The sequence below is a fragment of the Ambystoma mexicanum genome, chromosome 9 (genome assembly GCF_040938575.1).
Source record: "Ambystoma mexicanum isolate Mex_15411 chromosome 9, UKY_AmexF1_1, whole genome shotgun sequence".
NCBI lineage: Eukaryota > Metazoa > Chordata > Amphibia > Caudata > Ambystomatidae > Ambystoma > Ambystoma mexicanum.
In genome coordinates, this window is record NC_090931.1 from 1,502,999,306 (window position 1) to 1,503,018,732 (window position 19,427).

At 44.4% G+C, this 19,427-nt stretch overlaps 1 protein-coding gene across 2 annotated transcripts in view; it reads left to right on the forward strand.

The window, feature by feature from the left end:
- The window catches only part of LOC138489336 (zinc finger protein 420-like), a 216,593-nt gene extending 199,735 nt beyond the window's left edge, over positions 1 to 16,858 (forward strand). For both annotated transcript variants that reach the window (XM_069617050.1, XM_069617049.1), the window contains exon 2: positions 9,508 to 16,858. In XM_069617050.1, the coding sequence (XP_069473151.1) occupies positions 9,529 to 11,190 (1,662 nt within the window). In that variant the 5' untranslated portion in view covers positions 9,508 to 9,528 and the 3' untranslated portion in view covers positions 11,191 to 16,858. The remainder of the gene's footprint in view (positions 1 to 9,507) is intronic.
- Positions 16,859 to 19,427: the final 2,569 nt, after the last annotated feature.

Sequence of the window (19,427 nt, forward strand, 5' to 3'; positions counted from 1 at the left end):
CTTGTGGTATGCCGCAGGTCACCGCAATGGGGGGGGGGCTGCTGAGGTGTCAGAGAAGACCATCATGGTTCGGTTTGAGAGAAAGGATTTTATCCACTTGATGGCCTCTGGAGAGAAGCCTAGTAGAGCAGTTTCCGTTCCATGACCTGGTCTAAAGCCTGATTGTTACAGGAGATTGTTACATTCCAGAAATGTTTGGATCTGCAGGTAGTCTGCACCGTCCAGAATTTTTAGTAACAAAGGTACTGTGGTGATAGGATGGAAATTAGTGGGGATGTTTGGGTCTAATGTGGGTTTTTTGAGTAGTGGGAAAACCCAGGCCGTTTTTAAGTCCAACGTGATAGTGTTAGTGGCAAATTAGCTATTGATTAGGATAGTGATAAACGGTGCAAGTTTGGACGCACATTCTTTTACAAAGGTTGCAGGGCAGATGTCACCCTTGCATCTAGATGGTTTTAACCCTTTGATAATGTTAATGGTGTCAGAGAGGGATAGTGGCAAGAAGGCAAATTTGTTATCCTTGAGGAATTCTGATGGAGGTGGTGTAATTGGGAGCGAGGGATTGAGGTTGAGTTTAAGTTTTTTAGGGCAAATATTTGTTGTAATAGAGAGACTTTGGCTGCTAAGGCATTTTGGATATTGGAGCACCATTGTTTGTTTTTGATGGTATGGTCTGGGGTGGGTGCTGGAGATTCCAGTTCTAGAGTTAGATTGGGCGTTGGAGATTCTTTGGTTGAATACTTCACTCTTTGCTTAGATGATTTCCATTTTATAGTTGTTAGCTAGTGTCTGGAAGAGTACTTTGTTAGCCTGAGTTGGCGACTACTTCAATGGCTGATGACATGACTTTATTGTAATTGTTGACCAGTATTGAGGGGTCATTATCAATATGCAATGGGTCTAGTAGAGGCGTTAGGACTGGTATCATATTGTCCCTGTTTATATTTTTCATATTTCTAGATGATGCTGAAGGTGCTATGATAGGAGGTTTGGTTGTTTTCGTGATAATGGTGGTGGTGAAGATTATAGTATTATAATCAGACCAAGGCGTAGGGTTGTTAGAGAGGATGTCGGTGATACAGTTGGTGTCAGTTATCCAGTCTAAGATACATCTTTTTTCATGGGTGGGCGAGCAGACTCTTTGTGTAAAGCATTGGGCTTTCATAGAGTTAGCCAGTAGGTCAGCATGGATATCCAGAGGGTCGTTGAAGCCTAAGTTGAAATCGCCCAGGATGATGACTTTCGAGTGGGGTTTCATGTTATGTGCCAAAAGAGATGTAATATCATCTTCAAATGTGGGGATGGCGCCTGGGGGTCTATAGATAACATGTACTATGAGGGTGCAAGTATGAGTGAGGGAGATTTTTAGTGTGTTGATTTCACCTCCGGTGAGGGGGTGTTCAGTAGAGATTCTTATATTCAGGGCTTCCAGGGTTAATAAGGCTACTCCGCCTCCTTTAGAGGTAGTTCTATCCTTCCTGTAGATGGAGTATCCCTCCGGAATGGCGAGGGAGAGATGAGGACCAGAGGTAGCCTGGAGCCACATTTCGGTGACTGCTATGAAATCAAGGTTGTTAGTTTTGATGACATCTGCTATATTTATTTATTTGCATTTGTAAAGCGCACCTACAACCTGGGGCATCGTGACGCTTGTTATAGGAGTTTTCAAAGAATTTTCAGTAAGCAAGGTTACATGTGACCGAGAGGTCTCTTAGTTACAAGTACAGTATTCATCACATATTTTAGTAGACATAAGAAAACAGATTATTGGTTAGATAAAGAGTTGTGTTTGTTATATATCCAGTGCATATGCAGTGATAGATCTGGCGTTAATGAGTGCACCTTTTAGTAGGGTCTCATTATCGTTGGCTGGGACCTTCGCACGTGGGTTAGCATCTGAGAGGGGTTTTGAGTTGTCTAATAGGTAAGACATTGGTTGGATAGGGGTAGGGCTGGAGGGTTCATCAGGGATAGCTAGATTGTTGTTGAGATGCCGGGCAGGCGCAGTACTAGGATTGCTGTGCGCCTTGGACTTTTGTTGATTGAGGTTGACTAATGTTTGTGCCTCTTTGATCCGTCAATGGGAGCGTGAGGATAGTCTAAATCTTCGTAGGTGTCCTACAATAGGACATGAAGCTGGAGGTGGGGTAGTAGTTTGTAAGTCACGTGACGCAATTTTCTGAATGGGGTGAGCCAGAGGTGGGTGGACTACTGAAGTAGGGGCGTATCTCTGGGCTGTCCGTGCAGATAGGCGATATGATCTTGTCAGCCTGTCAGGTGGAAGATTAGTTAGTGGGTAGGCAGTAGAGTAATGGTATGGTCTTGCAGTATTGTTTATACAAGGGGGCTATTGGGTAGAATGAGAGGGTTGGGGAAGGGTGTCACTGTATTAAGGAAAAGAGTGGGACAGGGTATAGGGTGGTGACGGTCACACCGTAGGCGAGATAGGCCTATTCCTATCTGTATATAGGCACCTGCTGTGCAGGGCACATCCTTTCCTTTGGAAAGGTCCATACCAAGACTGGTGTGTGGACGTTTCAGCTGGCAGCTGTTAGGATGGGCTAGCAATTGTAGTAATGGGAACAGCAGCGATAGTGTGGGCCTTGTTAGACCTGTCATAGCAGTGGCTCTGGAGGTTTACGGCATTCAAAGGCTATTGGCAAATGACGGGTTTGCTGCACACAATATATTGGGAGCAATTGGGGACAGTGGTATTCAAAGGCAATACATAGCTCCACATTAATGTTGCAGTTAGATCAAGGCAATGCATGCATCAGTATTAATGGGGCGACTAAATGCAGAAATGCTAGATGTGGAGCCAAAAAGGTACAGCATTGAGTGGCGCAGAATGTGCATCAACATTACGGCACAGCCGGATGCTGAGACGATAAGTACGTCTGCTATCATGGACGGCTAAGGTTAATCTAGAAGAGGATACCGCCTAGTGGATAGGGGGTGCAGTCGTGCTGTAAGGGGAGGCTCAATAACAGGACGGCATGCATGGCTATCATTACTGAGAACGGGGCATTTCACTTACAAGGGAGACGTGCAGTGACGAGAATTGATGCGTGCTGGTACAGCAGTGAACACAAAACATGTGTAGGCATAGATAATCAAGCGAGATGCTGCCTATGGTATATGGTGGCATAAGAGGCAGAGTCTACAGCGACAGCAGGCATATACTGTGGATTGTATTGTACTTCACATAATCATGTGGGAGTACGTACAGCGCAAAATAGTAGGCATCTGAGTAACCAGTTCAGACAACCAGACAAATACTGCATACTAATGTTTCATACTGTTCCAATCCATGCTGACTAGCAACGCTTTTCTGTTTTGTCCAATATGGCGACCTATCCGTCGCTGTAATACATGCTATAAATTGCCTTGCTAATCCTGCCTAGCCAACTGCATAACAGATAACACCTACCCTAACGTGTCTACATCACATCATTCTATGCACTGTCCTAATGAATATTATCTAATATGCATAGTCTAATGTGCAAAGGAACCACATTATGCCATAGTGTGCAGTTGTGATTCAGACCTGCCGCCTTTCCAGTGTCTAACACAGCTTTTTCACACACTCACATCCTGCTTTCCTGCTCCATACTATGTCCCATTTCTACCACTCAGACGATCCGAACACCTACTGAAATAGGTACAACTGTTAAAAACTCGACCATTATGTCTGAATTGCATTGATCTGTACCCCATTTAGAGTACTGTGATGTTATTAAGTCAACAGTGCCTCGGTTACCCTATTGCCTTGCTAATATTTTGTACGGTGCCACACCTTGTCCATTTGCTGCCTGTGTGAGGGTCTTCTAGCCTACTGCCTGACTTATATACTGTATCGTGACATCAGGCTATTTGCTGCCCGTGTGTGGCATCGCCGCCTGACCCCTGGACCGTATCTGAAATCACTTAAACTGTGCTACTATTAGCTTTTGATATGCCAATATCCTGCACTGTCCTACATCTAGTTCATCTCGGATAACAGCATATTGCATTGCCTCTCGCTTAGTGTTCCATGACTCTAATAATTTAAACGATAACCACATCTGTGCCCAATGCCACGCCAATACTCCAAGCCTATTGTCTTGCTCCCGAGGCGCATTGCCCTGTACTAAGTATATTGTGACTGCTTCCACTCAGTCGATCAACATCCAGCTTCCTGCAGTGAAAGTACTCTGCATTTATACACACTTGCCTCTCAGACTGTAGCAATTATTATTGTAACTGCATGTATATGTAATAGCCTATCCGGCTGCAAATGGATTGCATAGCTCCATATCTTTCACACTATGGTCCTCATTACGAGTTTGGAGGTAGCCATGCCCTTAATATGGCTGCCTCCAAACTCGGTCCGGGTCCGGGTTCGCTGAACGGGGAAATACCGGGCCATTCCGACCTTGGAGGGCCCAGTATTTCCCCATCCAGGGAACCCGGACCTGGTACATCCCCATTCCCATTCGAGCCCCCATAGGGCTCAATGGGAATGGGGAGCATGCTAACAATGGGCCCGTTAATGACGGGCCCGTTGTTAGCATGCTGGGCTGCTCGCGGGACCCACTAAGGACGTCTGGTAAAACCAGGCATCCAGAGCGGGTCCCGCGAGCGGCCCTCGTAATGAGGCGGTATGGGTTTAATGGCGCCGGCAGCTCTACCGGCGACGTTAACCCCATACCGCCAGGGTCCTAATGAGGCCCTATATCTCTTCCTTAGCCTACTTTAGTACTAACGATGACCTACTGCAATCTTAACAAGATGCATATATCTACACCCTTCACCAAGACTACCACGTGATCAGTGATCCGTCCGATCCCCAGAAATCTAACTGTGGCTTATATGTGGCTTACATGTGTTAGTATATAACTTAGCATGTATGCTATTAACCCCCGTTCAGCTAGTTCCTGGCTCCTATCTATAGCTAGCCTCCTCTTTGCCCTAGAGATCAATTACGTTCAGCCAGAGCTGATGCTCTCAAATTTAAAATGACTCCATCCTCGCCCACTGAGATCAAACCTACCAAAATTCTCCCGCCATTGAAATATAGCTCACCCGATTCACATGTTATACCAACCTTATTTCTTCCGGGCTTAAAACGAAGCTCCAGAAGCCATAACATTAACCTAACCAGGCCTACCAACTTAATAGACACTCCTACCCCTGGCCAATGGACTAAGTTATTCGGAACTAAACCTACAGCGAATTAGCCCTGTCGCAGTGTTCTCAGAAATGAAAGACTAGGCTCTAAACTTACTAGACATTCATTCTTACCTAATATACCCCAAGAGAAACCGTGCACATCACCTCACCCCAACAAATCAACACCTAATACTAGCTTGCCATCACGACCATCTCAATCAACACCGAACACCTCACACCCCAAAAAACCTAATACAAACCTAGAAGGACTCCACAACTTCATCCCAGTCCACTAACCCCTATATCAAAGGCGCTCTAATAAACGCTAGATCTTTTATTGCGCATGCTACAAATATAGCTGACATTATCAATAAGGGAGAACCTGACTTCCTAGCTATCTCCGAGATCTGGCTCCATGCTGCAGCAGGACCATCTCTCCTACTGGCCATTCCCGACTCCTACAATATTGTAAGAGCGGATAGAGAAATGACAAAAGGAGGTGGTGTCGCCTTCATCGCTAAGTCAAGCTTAGCGCTCAGAGTAACCAGCGCCCTTACGGTCAAATCATGTGAACTTCTCACAGTTAAACTAGCCACCTCTAAAACCAGCACCCTTACCATGCACCTAATTTAAAGACCTCCTGGTGCCATTGGGTCCTTTGAGGAAGATCTCATCCCCATACTTTCTGCCAACACCAAACCCACTTCACAAATATTATTGCTAGGTGATTTTAATTTGGGCTACCAGGACCCTAACGACCACACAGCCAAGGTACTCGCTGACTCGCTAACTGAATTAGACTTTGCACAAAGAGTCGTCCAACCTACCCATGAGAAAGGGAAAACACTAGATTGGGTTGCTGACCTCAATTGTGAAACCTTAATCACAGCCATCGAACCCCAGACTTGGACGGACCACTTTCTAATTTTCTTTACTACCCGTGCCAATCGACTAGCCAACAAACCTAATACAATAGCTCCACCCCTCCTTACTAGAAACAAACAAAATGTCATGACTGACAAGTTTATACCTATCCTGCTCCCTACCTTAAACACTTCCAAATCTCAAGACACAGCGGATCTAGTCAATTTGTCTAACACCACAATGACCCAAGCTTTATATTCTATTGCCCCACTTAAATTACGAAAAAGTAAACCTAAAGCACACCTCAACACTTGGTTTACCCCACAGCTGAAAGCTTTAAGGTAAGAAAAAAAGAAAAAAGAAAAATGGAAGCCAAATGGAAATACCTGCCATCAAAAGAAAATAAAGACAATGTGAATTAAATATCCTCGAAATATAAAGCTGATTATCCAAACCAAACGAGAAACCTATAATGAAAGGATTCACAAGGCCAGCTGCAGTACAAAGGACATTTTCGTAATCCTGAGGGAAATGGAATCACCCATAACCCCTGATGATTCGTGCCCAAAAAACAAAGAATGGTGCACGGATATCCAAAATGCTCTATCCAACAAAATGCTCACTCTCCAAAATAAAATAGCAGCCAAAAGGCTTAATGTCTCTTATTCAGAGACCTCGCAGACCCCAAAAGAACCCTACACTCAGTGCACTTCAGGAATTCAAATTTACCCAAGTTACCTCCTTCGAGGTCGAAAAGGTCAAAGCATACCTCAAACCAACAAGGTGCCAAGGTGACTTGTGCCCGGCCCAAATAATTAAAGAAGCTGCTAGAGACCTTGCCCCATTTGTTACCAAACAAATAAATGCCTCATTTAGGACTTGTAATGTTCCCACAAACCTTAAGGATGCATGGGTTCTGCCCCTACTCAAGAAAGCGACATTAGACCCAACCATCCCAACCAATTATAGGCCGATAACGACCGTCCACTTTCTACTTAAAATAATTGACAAAGCTGCATACCTTCAGATCCGCGATATCTTGAGACTAACAATCTCCTAGGGCTTAGACAATCTAGCTTTAGGCCATTCCAAGGGACTGTAACTGCTTTGATCGATTTGAAAATGCAAATAGACCAACTGAAAGATAATAGACAATGTGCTTCTCCTATTAGACCTTTCAGCCGCCTTTGATTTGGTGGACCACAATATCCTCTGTGAACACCTTTCATCTGCGGCTAACTTCTCGCAAGAGGCCGCAGGCTGGATCAAATCTTTTATTAGCAACAGATCGATGATTCTTCTCTCCTTCGGCTGCTGCTGACCTATCCCCCATTACATGCGGAGTGCCGCAAGGCTCATGCGTCTCTCCAGCAATGTATAATGTATTTACAAAGCCTCTCTTTGACAAACTGGATCATTTCGGTGTCATCTACATGAACTACGCAGATGACATCCAGCTACTTATTCCTCTCTCGGGCAACTATCACTCAGAGCTTGCCTTACTGAACAAAATCTATCTCCTCATTCAGGCATGTATGGCAGTCCACAGCCTCTGCCTGAATGATGTAAAGACTGAGATCCTGATCCTAGGTGCCCCCACGCACCTTAATAAACTTGATGCCCAATACGCTTCTTTTAACATAGATGGCATCACCATCAATGTCGCCAAGGAGACTAAAACATTAGGCTTTTAACTTGACTCAACTTTGAACTTGCGCAAACAGGTTAATGCAACAGCCTCTGCAACCTCGTACACGTGTAAATTAATACATGCTTGCAAACCATACCTTTTGACAAATAGCTGCATCACACTAGCGAGAGCTTTAGTCTTGTCTAAACTTGATTATTGCAACGTCCTTTATGCAGGAGCAAAGAAACACATCTTAAACAAACTACAAATACTACAAAATAATGCTCTCAGAAAAGCCTTCTGTATCCCAAGGAGAGAACATATCTCAGAAACTAAAAGGAAGTACAAATGGCTTTCCATCAAGGGCAGGATTCATTTTAAAATAGTGTCCATTATTCATAAATGCCTTAACAATGCGGCTCCACAGTACTTAAGAGAGGAAATCACTAAGAAAACCTCATCGCGACCTATGAGGTGTACCAACTCCTTTTGCATTACAGTTCCACGGTTCAACTTGGAAAGAGTTGGCGGCAATAGCTTCCCGGTTCAGGCTGCCCAAGCATGGAATGCTCTCCCCCTTCATTTGTGCACTGATCAGACCTTCCAAAGGTTCAGGACGACATTGTACCTCCGAGTGTTTAGAGTACACTGAAGACCTAATCGCTCTTTCCTGGCAATGCACTTGTTCCATACATCAGTATACATCTCTTTACATGCCTGACATTTGTAAAAATTATCTGTAAATGCTCTTCTGCTAACTTGCTGACCTGTCTATCTTTTAACCTACACTTGCTATGATTATATGTATGTATCCATTTTTTGCATCAAAGCTGTCTTGTAAAGCGCCCAGGTACCTTATGGTGTGGTGCGCTTTATAAATTAATAAAACAAACAAACAAACCTATGGCTGATACCTGTTGCTATTGATTTGTATGCCCTTTGAAACTGTCTACAGTTAATGCATTTTAATGGAATCAATTAAGTAATTGTGGTACCATGCTGTATATATTTATCATTTTAGAATTGCCTGAGCACAAAGTGTGTTATTGTATGTGTACATTATCAAAGCCTTATTTATATAAATAACTGTGTTATCACTAACACAGTGTGTGGACATTCCTTTGCGGGGCTTGGGGACTACACTGTACTTAAGAACCAGCCTGCATCACCTCCTGAGAGCTTAAGCCTCGATTGCTCGTCCACGTTTACCAAATAGAGAATCTTGGCTGGGGTGCTCTGTGCTTCTACTCTGCCATATAGAGGGCAGGAGTACAGATACCCCCCTCCAGTCTTTACAGTGGTGCACATGTTTCTCATTGAGGGCTGGTTAATATTATTTTTGCTGTTGTATATATTTCCCTCATGCCTCCCTCCCTGCACTGCTGGTCCCTGGGGACAGCACATGGAGTGTGAAACGACACGGGCCACAGACATCATAACATTATGGTTGGGCAGCTATCAGCCATGGTGTTTATTCCATCTCGGGGTACCTACGGGCATCATAAATTCGAGCTACTCATTGATAATTCTATTTCCCCAATGAATTTCCTGTTTTAGACAAATACTGCATCAAACAGTGAAAGTGAAATTCATGCCCAGATCTCATGTATTCATGTATGGGGGGGCAAATTGGTCTAGATTTGTACTCAATGTCGTACATGTAAGTCTGTGTAGGATTCTCTCAACAAGCACATTTTGTCCATGTCTGTCTCCTGATTGGTGTAGGCTCACAAGCGTGGCTTCTCACATGATCACCCAGGGAGATTGTGAGTGGAGGATTAACAGCTCTGTGCTAGATCTGTTCTATTTCAGGCTGTACAATGACATAAAATAATAAAGTGTCCCTCTGCTTCTTTCAACAGAGAACAAGCAGTCATCAAAGGATGCATGCTGGGGAGAAGTCCTACGAGAGCATGAAATATGATGAGCACCTGAGAATACATCAGAGAGCCCACAAAGGGGAAAGACCTTTCAAGTGTTTGGAGTGTAAGAAGAGCTTCACTAAGGGCTCAAATCTGCAGCAGCATCAGTGGATCCATACTGGGGAGCGGCCCTACCAGTGCTCAGAGTGTGATAAGAGCTTCACTCGGAGTTCATATCTGCAGCAGCATCAGAATGTCCACACTGGGGAGCGACCATACCAGTGTACAAAGTGTGAGAAAAGCTACGCTAACAGCTCATGTCTGCAGAAGCATCAGAGGAACCATACTGGGGCGCAACCCTACCAGTGCTCAGAATGTGAGAAAAGCTTCACTCGGAGATCAAATCTGCAGAATCATCAGAAGATCCATTCTGGGGAGCTACCATACAAGTGTACAGAGTGTGAGAAAAGCTACACTAACAGCTCATGTCTGCAGAAGCATCAGAGGATCCATACTGGGGAGCGACCCTATCAGTGCTCAGAGTGTGAGAAAAGCTTCACTCAGAGATCAAATCTGAAACAGCATCAGAGGATCCATACTGGGGTGCGACCTTACCAGTGTACAGAGTGTGAGAAAAGCTTCACTGATAAGTCACACCTATACCGGCATCAGAAGATCCATACTGGGGAGCGGCCCTACCAGTGCTCTGAGTGTGTGAAAAGCTTCACTCAAATATCAAATCTGCAGAAGCATCAGAAGATCCATACTGGCGAGCGACCCTACCAGTGTACAGAGTGTGAGAAAAGCTTCACTCAGAGCTCACATCTGCACCTGCATCAGAAGATCCATACCGGGGAGCGACCATACCAGTGTACACAGTGTGAGAAAAGCTTCACTCACAGATCACATCTGCACCTGCATCAGAAGATCCATTCTGTGGAGCGACCATACCAGTGTTCAGAGTGTGAGAGAAATTTTACTCGGAGCTCATATTTGCACCTGCATCAGAAGATCCATACTGGGGGGAGACCATACCAGTGTTCAGAGTGTGTGAAAAGCTTCACTTGTATCTCGGTTCTGATCAAGCATCAGAGATGCCATACTGGAGATAAACCCTATCAATGCACAGAGTGCAAGAAAAGCTTCTGTTTCCCCTCAAACCTGATCAAGCATCAACGGATACATACAGGTGAGAAGCCCTACGAATGCACAGAGTGCAAGAAAAGCTTCCGTGACTTCTCAGCCCTGACCATCCATCAAAGGACACATACTGGGGTGAAGCCCTATGAGTGTACAGAATGTGGTAAGCACTTTAATTCTACATCAAGCTTGATGACTCATAAGAGATCCCACACTGGAGAGAAACCCTTTCAGTGTACAGAGTGTGAGAAAAGCTTCACTCAGTGTTCAAATCTGCACATGCATCAGAAGATCCATTCTGGGGAGCGGCCATACAAGTGCCCAGAGTGTGTGAAAAGCTTCACTCGGAGATCAGATCTGCAGAAGCATCAGAAGATCCATTCTGGGGAACGACCATACCAGTGTACAGAGTGTGAGAAAAGCTTCACTCAGAGCTCACATCTTTATAGCCATCGAAGGCGCCATACTAGAGACTGTGGTCCAAGCACTCTGCGCCAGGATACATTTTGGGTGAATGTTGCATATTATAAAAATGTTAAATAGAAACAGTTCATAGGTTAAGCAACCACAGCGATAATCTACTTTTAACCTGCATGGCTCATGCACCATTCCCAGTGAGATATCTTAGCAGGTGCCAGAAATTCTGAGGCTGGATATCGAGCCCTCATGAAGCCCGAGTACAAGGGCAACGCAGTCTGTGGCAGTCCGCCACCTCAACAGCATCCTGTACTGCCGCTTTCCTGTTCTGTTGTCCCTGCTCACCCTGCTCCAAAAGGCGCTGGATATCGAGCCCATAGCGAAGCCCGGAGACATGGGTAAGTCTGTCTGCCGCCTCCACAGGACCCTGTGCTTCTGCTTTTCTGTTCTGTTGGACCGGCCCATCCTTCTATAAAAGACACTGGATATTAAGTCCTGAGCAAAACCGGAGAACAAGGGTAAGCAGGTCCACCACCTCCACAGGATCGTGTGCTGCTGCTTTGCTGTTCTGTTGGCCCGACCCACCCTGTTACAAAGGACACCGGACATCAAGTCCTCAGCGAAGCCAGAGAACAAGGGCAAGGAAGTCCGCTGCACAATACGAACGGCTGAGAGCCTGTGAATCTGTGTGTTTTCTAAACAGCCCCTGCTTCGCCTCTTTACTTTGTTTGATGCAGGCTCATTGGACAACTAACATTGAAAGCACTCAGAAGTCCATTTATTTTCTAAAGCTATTTTTCTTCCGGTCTTGACCCAGCTACAGATGTATAATGTGATCTGAGTCCTGCTCCACCAATCACAACTGACTTTTAACTTTTGACACATCTGTGGATTTGCAATACTATCCCTTTATCATATCTGTCCCATCTCTACATGAGTGGGATCGGCCTATGGAGTGCATCTTCTTTCATTAAAAAAATTAACATCATTTGGGGACGTTACAGAGGGAGACTAAAGCTGCCCCTGAACCAGTCGGGCGTAACGCACTGACTTGGTTCCATATTTTATGATACTCTTTACATTTTAATTCAAAGAGGATGTTGAAGCATCAAGCTACGCCACACATTTCACCTCTCAACGGATCAAAGAATGTGGCCTTCCTGGTTGCACTATTAACAGAGATAAACTTGTTAATAAATGAGATGGAGGACAATATTAATGGTCCTGCTGGAGCACCTGTATCAGACCTCCCTTTTCAGATAAGCAGTCGGAAGCAACGAAGGGCACAACATTCAAGAACTCTGTGAAAACACAGCAAACAAAATGATTGCTTTCTAAATCTAAAGCATGTAAAGTTACCACCACATGACATCATTCTTCGACTGCAATCCTATTGTGACCCTGAAACTGTCTAACCAAATGGGGGATGCAATGATGTCCTTCCAGTTGAGATGCATTGCCCCAGGCAGGGTCCAGCAATTCCCTCACTTGACCAACTGTCCAATAATCAACCATCAACTGGCCAATCAGAGACGGAAGACTCCTTGCAAGTCTCATTTGTTATCTCTGAAGGAATCAAAATGTCTAATCACTTTGATCCAATAACTAATGTGGTCAAGGCGCAGTGAACTGGCATAGCGGACCCTAACCCAGATAATACTGTTGCCACTCCGATGTTGAACCATGATGAGCAAAATGAAAATCAAGTCCCAGTTCCCTCATGTTGAGCACACAGTGGTGGGCTTGTTCCAATTGCTTTATGTTACTGGCTGAAATTAGACGTTTGTGACAATCTATTGGTTATTTAAAAAAGAGTTTGGCCGAGTCAAGCAAAATCTGAAAACCCTAACTACTTTGATGAATACACCTCTGGGTAGGGAACAAGCTAGGATCACAGTAGCTTCCCATTTAATGCCAACTAATCAAATACCTGCTAACCAAATCCCATTTCCCAGGTGATTGAAAAACATATTCAGAGCCATCCACCCCCAAACATTGGGCATATTCCACCTAGAAATTATGTGGTAAAAGGCCCCAAAGCCTCAGATGATACTTCTCATACTGTTGTGGGGAATGGTTATTGGCCCTGGGAAGATTAGGTAACAAGTTTAGAAAAGACATACATCCTTATTGATACCGCCTGGTAATAACCATAGAGGAGGAGCATTGTACATGACTAACGTACTAAAATCAATATTAGGAAAACAGGAGGGGAGAGACAGTCTTATCAATGCATACATCTACTGGATACGCCATCAGAAACACTGCTTGTCATTCGTGAGAGACACATATTGAAGCTAGGTGTTTACATGCTTTAGTGTAAGGTAGCCAAGATTATATCACAATTACCTTCCGTAATGCGGAATTTGCATACGCTCTTCGATCAATTGTCGTCCACACTATTCCTCCAGCAGGCCTTCCCATTGAGCGGAGAGATCACTCCCCAGTTGGTTTAATCCATGCAGAAGCTACTAACAACCCTTGCCCAACCCAAAACTGATACCCTTCAACATCACATGAATCAGTGTTTGACATTCCTTTCCCCGCTTGCCAGTTTTTTTGCAATTCTGTTGAATGAACACAAGAGAGGGACCTTATGCCGGAGCTGAATCTGGTGTCTTGGAACACAGCTGGCCTGCCCAAACATCTGTACGACCTCAATTAGGTTGATTTCATTAGTTCTTTACACTTAATGGGCCTCATTACGAGGTATGCGGTAGAGGGATAACGGGGCTGGTAGGGATGCTGGCCCCGTTATCCCTCTACCGCCCCATTACGAGGTCTCCTCGCGGGACCCACTAAGGACGCCTGGTCTGATATTGCTATGAAGTTTTCTAGTAATGAAATATAATAATTGGTGTGATTGATTGTGTATTACACATGGAAAATAGTTCCTCAACTAGGGTATTATTTTTATTGTTGGTTTAATTATTCATCTATTTAAATGTATTTTGAATACTGCAATTTTATGTTGTTTCGCTTTATAGCCACTTATGAATTGTGATTACTCCTCCTATTATCCATGGGACCATGGGCATCATTATGATTTCGTCGGGGTGGGTAGAAAATAGGGTAATGCAGTGGTAACAGATTTACCACTGCATTACTGCACCGCTGAACTATGGGTTTGGAGGTAAGGTGAAGGAAAAACCCACAGCAAAATATTGGAGATAATTCCACCACTTTTCTGCTCAGAATTTGCCAGTATTAGCACCGGCGGAAGTAGTGCTGATGGTAATTCTGCCAAAATCCCCATGGAGTCATATGGACTCCATAGATGGGACTAACACCTGCATACCACCGCTTGTAATCCAGCGGTTATTCCGCTAGACCAAGTGGTAGTAACAATAAATATGTTTGGTGGTAGCTCAGCTGATTCACCGCCAAGATACCACCACCCTCATAATGTGGTCCATGTTTTACTAATCTTATTCTGTCTTATAAATATATCAGTATGTGTTAAGATTTTAAAAAATGTGTATTCAGTGCTATTTCTGTTCTGTACTTTTATTGTTAATTAAAACCAAAATAAAGTTTAAAGAAGAAGATCTATGTTTTCCAACAAGGCAGACGGGCTGTAGCCCACCAGAAGCTCTATCGAAACATCCCTTATGCTGCTTGCCCATGTGATGCTCCTTTACCTTTGAAATTGAATCACAATTTGCATGTGATTTTGCTTAATAGACATCCGTCACTGGTGTGAGGTAGGCGTGGTATCAGGAGATAGACACAGACACAAGGAATCAAGTTTGAAAACCTTGATTAACTTGGAATGGGGTTGGAGACTTCCTAACTGGCCCGATTTGAAATGGGAGTAGTCTTGACCATTTAACTAAGTCAAAGGTGGTCTAATGTCTGTCGGTCAAAATAATAAAGATGTCTGTGTCGAACCTATTGTCATGACCCGGCGAAATTGCCCCTTCTGGACCTCATGTCATTGTCACAAAGGGCTTGTACTCCTTGTTCCTCCGAACATGGCCGTACCAAGCTCCGTGCTGCGCACTAGCTTTCACGTCGTAGCACGTACTATAAATTGGTCACGCCCCTGCGGGTCTGCGCGTCTCAACGCTATCTTCGATAGTGACCCAACGTGTGTTTGCTCTCTACATTTGCTTCCTTGATCCTCATACTTCCTTCCTTGCCTTTTTTCCTGTTCCTAGACTTCCCTCCTACATTGCTTGTTTATCGCTAATCCTGGACACCCTGGAACCACGAACTTCCCGGAACTCTGAACGCGCTCTGCACCCTGACGAGGCTCGGGCGAGCCTATTCAAGACCCGAACCACCCACAGGAAGAGTCCTGCGGCCGAACAAGGGAGATCCTGATCACAGGTGAGACGGGGGAGATTTACGACACCTATACTTGCCCTCACTTTCTCTAGAACAGTAATGTGTACAGGTTTCAAAATAAATGGTGTGTCAAAGTAATATCAGGATGGCACTGGAGCTGTCCCACAGCTGCCTTCGCCCAAGCTTGATTTACTTGGGATCCAAGAAAGTTCCTTGGGTTCAAATAGTGCATACAAAGTTCCTTTAGACTTGGCAGGGCTTTCTTTCTCCACAGACACAGAAGCCCCTCCTGTCACCGCCTCTTAGGAATTCTACAGTTTACACTCCATATGATTTCTCTTTTGCTTTCCCTTTCATCATATTTCATTTTCACAAGACTCTCTTGCTCTGGTTTCATCAGGGGTTCCCTTCCCCTACAGTTCATCAACTTATTCAACAACTCTTCATATCAGAGACTTCCGAGAATGTGCAGTTTTTACTCAGCCCATTCTCTGGCTTTCATCGGATCGTGCCCCCGGCACTCCGTAACTTTGATCACAGTTCATAAACACCAGTGTGCCCGTGGCACATTATTCTCATTTCTCTAATTTGCTCTCACTTGGAGACTCGCACAGCTTCCGTTCACTTTCGGAGAGTGATACTATTTCAACAGAGTCTTTGGCCAAAGTGTAAATATACACACGGCCACTCTGTTACTTTGTTTCCTTGCCTTTCTGAATTATCGCTTCCACATTACAGGTTCACAATGACAATTGAAGCTTTCTCTTCAGCGTCTTTCATCCTATGCTTGTCCTTGCAACAAATTATCTCTCAGGTGGTACAATCTTTGCCCAGTACCTGACTTCACCTGACCTTGTTTGTGGGACATTTATGAGTGTAATAGAGTGCCTCTGAATGCATCTTCTTTGTCCCAGTGGCACTTTGGTGTTTTGGACATGAAGAGTATACAGAGGTATGGTCACTCTTCCTTGTCTCAGTCCTTATGCTCCAAGGATGGGATAAGTGGGCGTCTTATAAACAACACGTTATATAGGCTGAGGAAATGTTGGGTAGGGGGTTATTCAAACTTCTGTTGTATGCCGGAGCGCAGAAGTCCTGTTTCTTGAAAGCACTCCTTCACAAAATAACTGTTTAAACCTCGTACTCTTATATCGTCCTCATGAAACAACATACTTTCAGGACGACTTTGCTGAGCTTCTATCAGCGTTGCATAGACCTAACGCAGCTTCTACTGTGCTGGGCGATTTTAATATTTGGCTGTTTAATCCATTGGATTCCCAAGCCTCTCAACTCGAGCAACTTTTTGTTAATAATAAAGTCACCATTGCAAATGGGAGAGAACCCACGCATAATTTGGGCAACATATTGGATTGGGTGTCTAGCAGAAACATAGCCCTAGGTCCAGTTGTCGTTCAACCTTGTATATGGTCTGACCACTTTCTTTGTCTCCTTTGAGTTTGTGCTGCCTTGTACTTATCAACAGAAAAGTAATCCTACTTGTAAAGTATACAGTCGCAATTTTAATAAAATGAGTCATTAAGATTTGGAGTCTTGTTTATCCTCACTGATGTTATCTACATCTGCATCGGACTCCCCCAGTTTTTTGGTGGTGGAGTTCGACAGATATTTTCTGGATATGTTGGATCGCGTTGCCCCTGTCACTACTAACAATGTAAGAGAAAAGGGAAACGACCAAAAATGGTTTGGTGAGGCTTTACATCTTAAAGAAGAAAAAAAGGAAAGCAGAAAGGGTTGGGGTGAAGGACCAATCGCCAGCTACTAGAGAGGAATAGAAGACTATTGAGAGAAAGTATAGATCTGAAGTCTTTCGTGGACATTCAAATTTTACAAGCTGAAAATAATTCTAAGAAACTATTTCAGATCTTGAGGGATCTTGAAAATCCCCCAGTTATGTCTCAGAAATCCACCCCCATGAACAACGATTGTGAAAACATTCAAGCCACATTCGCAGCTAAAATACAGGCTGCCCAAGTTAAGATCCAGGCTAACTTGGGGGGGGTGGAGTTTTCCAACTCTACCTTACCTGTAGACACCCCGGACCGACCCTCATTTGGAGGGTTTGTATTTAGGAGTGTATCTGAGGACTCTTTGTCCAGTTTTATGACCAACTGGAGGCCTACTACCTGCTCAGGAGAGCTGTTGCCATCTAGAATCATTTTGAATAATACATTCCTGTTCCTCCCCTTTCTTACCCGGCTTATTGATGCTAGCTTTCAGGACAGGTGTGTCCCTGAGACACTAAAGAGGGTCTCTGTTACCCCTCTGCTGAGAAATCAGACCTTGACTCTGCAGATTATTCGAATTTCATGCCCATCACTAATGCACCATTTTTTCTAAAGATTCTGGATAAAGTGGCTACATTGCAATTTCAGGAGTTCTTGGAAAGATCTGGAGCTTTTCACCCTAGACAATCAGGCTTCCGGACCAATTATGGTACTGAGACTGCTCTGTTGGACATGAAGTCGGTGATGCTTCAGGTCATGGATCAAGGCAAGGCGGGGCTGCTGATGTTGTTGGACTTATCAGCAGCTTTTGACCTTGTCGACCACGACAAGTTGCTGGATGGGTTGAGGGCCTTGGGTAACATATCGGGTATTGCCCTGGCATGGGTCAAATCTTTTTTGACGGGCCGCCAATCTCTGATCGTCTGGGCTAATGCACAGTCTCCTGAGGAGCTCCTGAAATGTGGCATCCCTCAGGGCGCGTGATTGTGCCCCTGTCTTTTTAATGTTTACTGCCACTCACTGTATGTCCTCTTGGCCGGGCTGGGTGTCCATTTTACCAACTATGCAGTTGACACCCAGCTCGTGTTTGAACTGAGCGCTAAGTATAAAGAGGACTCCCAAACTATAAATAAAGTCTATACTGCCATCCAACAATGAATGACTTTACATGGCATATGTCTAAATGCCCAAAAAACTGAAATGCTGATCTTTGGATTATCCCAGGCAAGATCTAAACTGAATTTAGTATATTCCGTTTTTTGTGTGGAAGGCCATGCGATACCTACTATGGATAGAGTTAAGACACTGGGAGTTGATTTTGAGTCCTCATTGAACATCAATGCCTGCATCCAGAGTGTCGTGAATAAGGCGCAATACACACTACGTCTTCTAAGGCTTGTTAAGCCTTATGTTTCAGAATCTAACTGTGCCACTTTGGTACAGACTCTTGTGAGGTCTTGGTTGGACTATTACAATGTTCTGATGTTGGGATCTAGTAACAACAGTCTCAGACGACTCCAAGTCCTTCAAAATTATGCTGTACACACCCTTTACTGGCTCCCTGTGGAGACTCGCATACAGTTTAAGGCCTTGACATTGGTGCATAAATGTGTAGATGGGCAAGCCACTAGCTATCTTAAAGAAACTGTTAAAATGTGCACTCTGACCAGGTTCACTAGATCTAGTGAAGGAATCTGCATCTTAGTTCCACGGAGTAGGAGAGTTAGAGGACTTGGTAGGTCCTTTATTGCTCAGGTTGCTCCTCTATGGAATAAGCTTCCCCTGTCTCTTCGTGCCGAAACTAACATTCTGATCTTTCTCTTCTTGCTCCCTGATGCCTGCGGGTTGTCGGCGCACTACAGGTGCAAATAACAATACATAGCACACCATTAATCTAACCTTCATGTGAGAGGCAAACTATAACCGTTTGTCCATTAAATATCAGCCCGTATGGTTAAAATCTCTGCTAGATGTTTCCTGAAGTCCCCTTAGAGACAGCCCCAAACACAGAGTCAATGTCCCATAGGACACTTGCTTTGGGGCGAAGGTAGCTTCTGGAAGCTGTTGGTGTCAAGCTGGCTGGCCTCTTCTAGGCTACAAGCAGGAACTAAATAGCTACCCATTTTATTTAGCATTTACATGCAACATCTGGCTAAACCTATAAGGAGTGTTGGGCTGGTGCTCCTACTACACATATACACTTGCCCAGGGCCTCGGCTGAGATGCTGCAGCACAGTTTACATGCAATTTACATGCAATGAGAAAACAATGGCTTAAAATCAAATCTCAGATGACGGGTATGGATCATAGGTGGCCCCCGAAGATGAA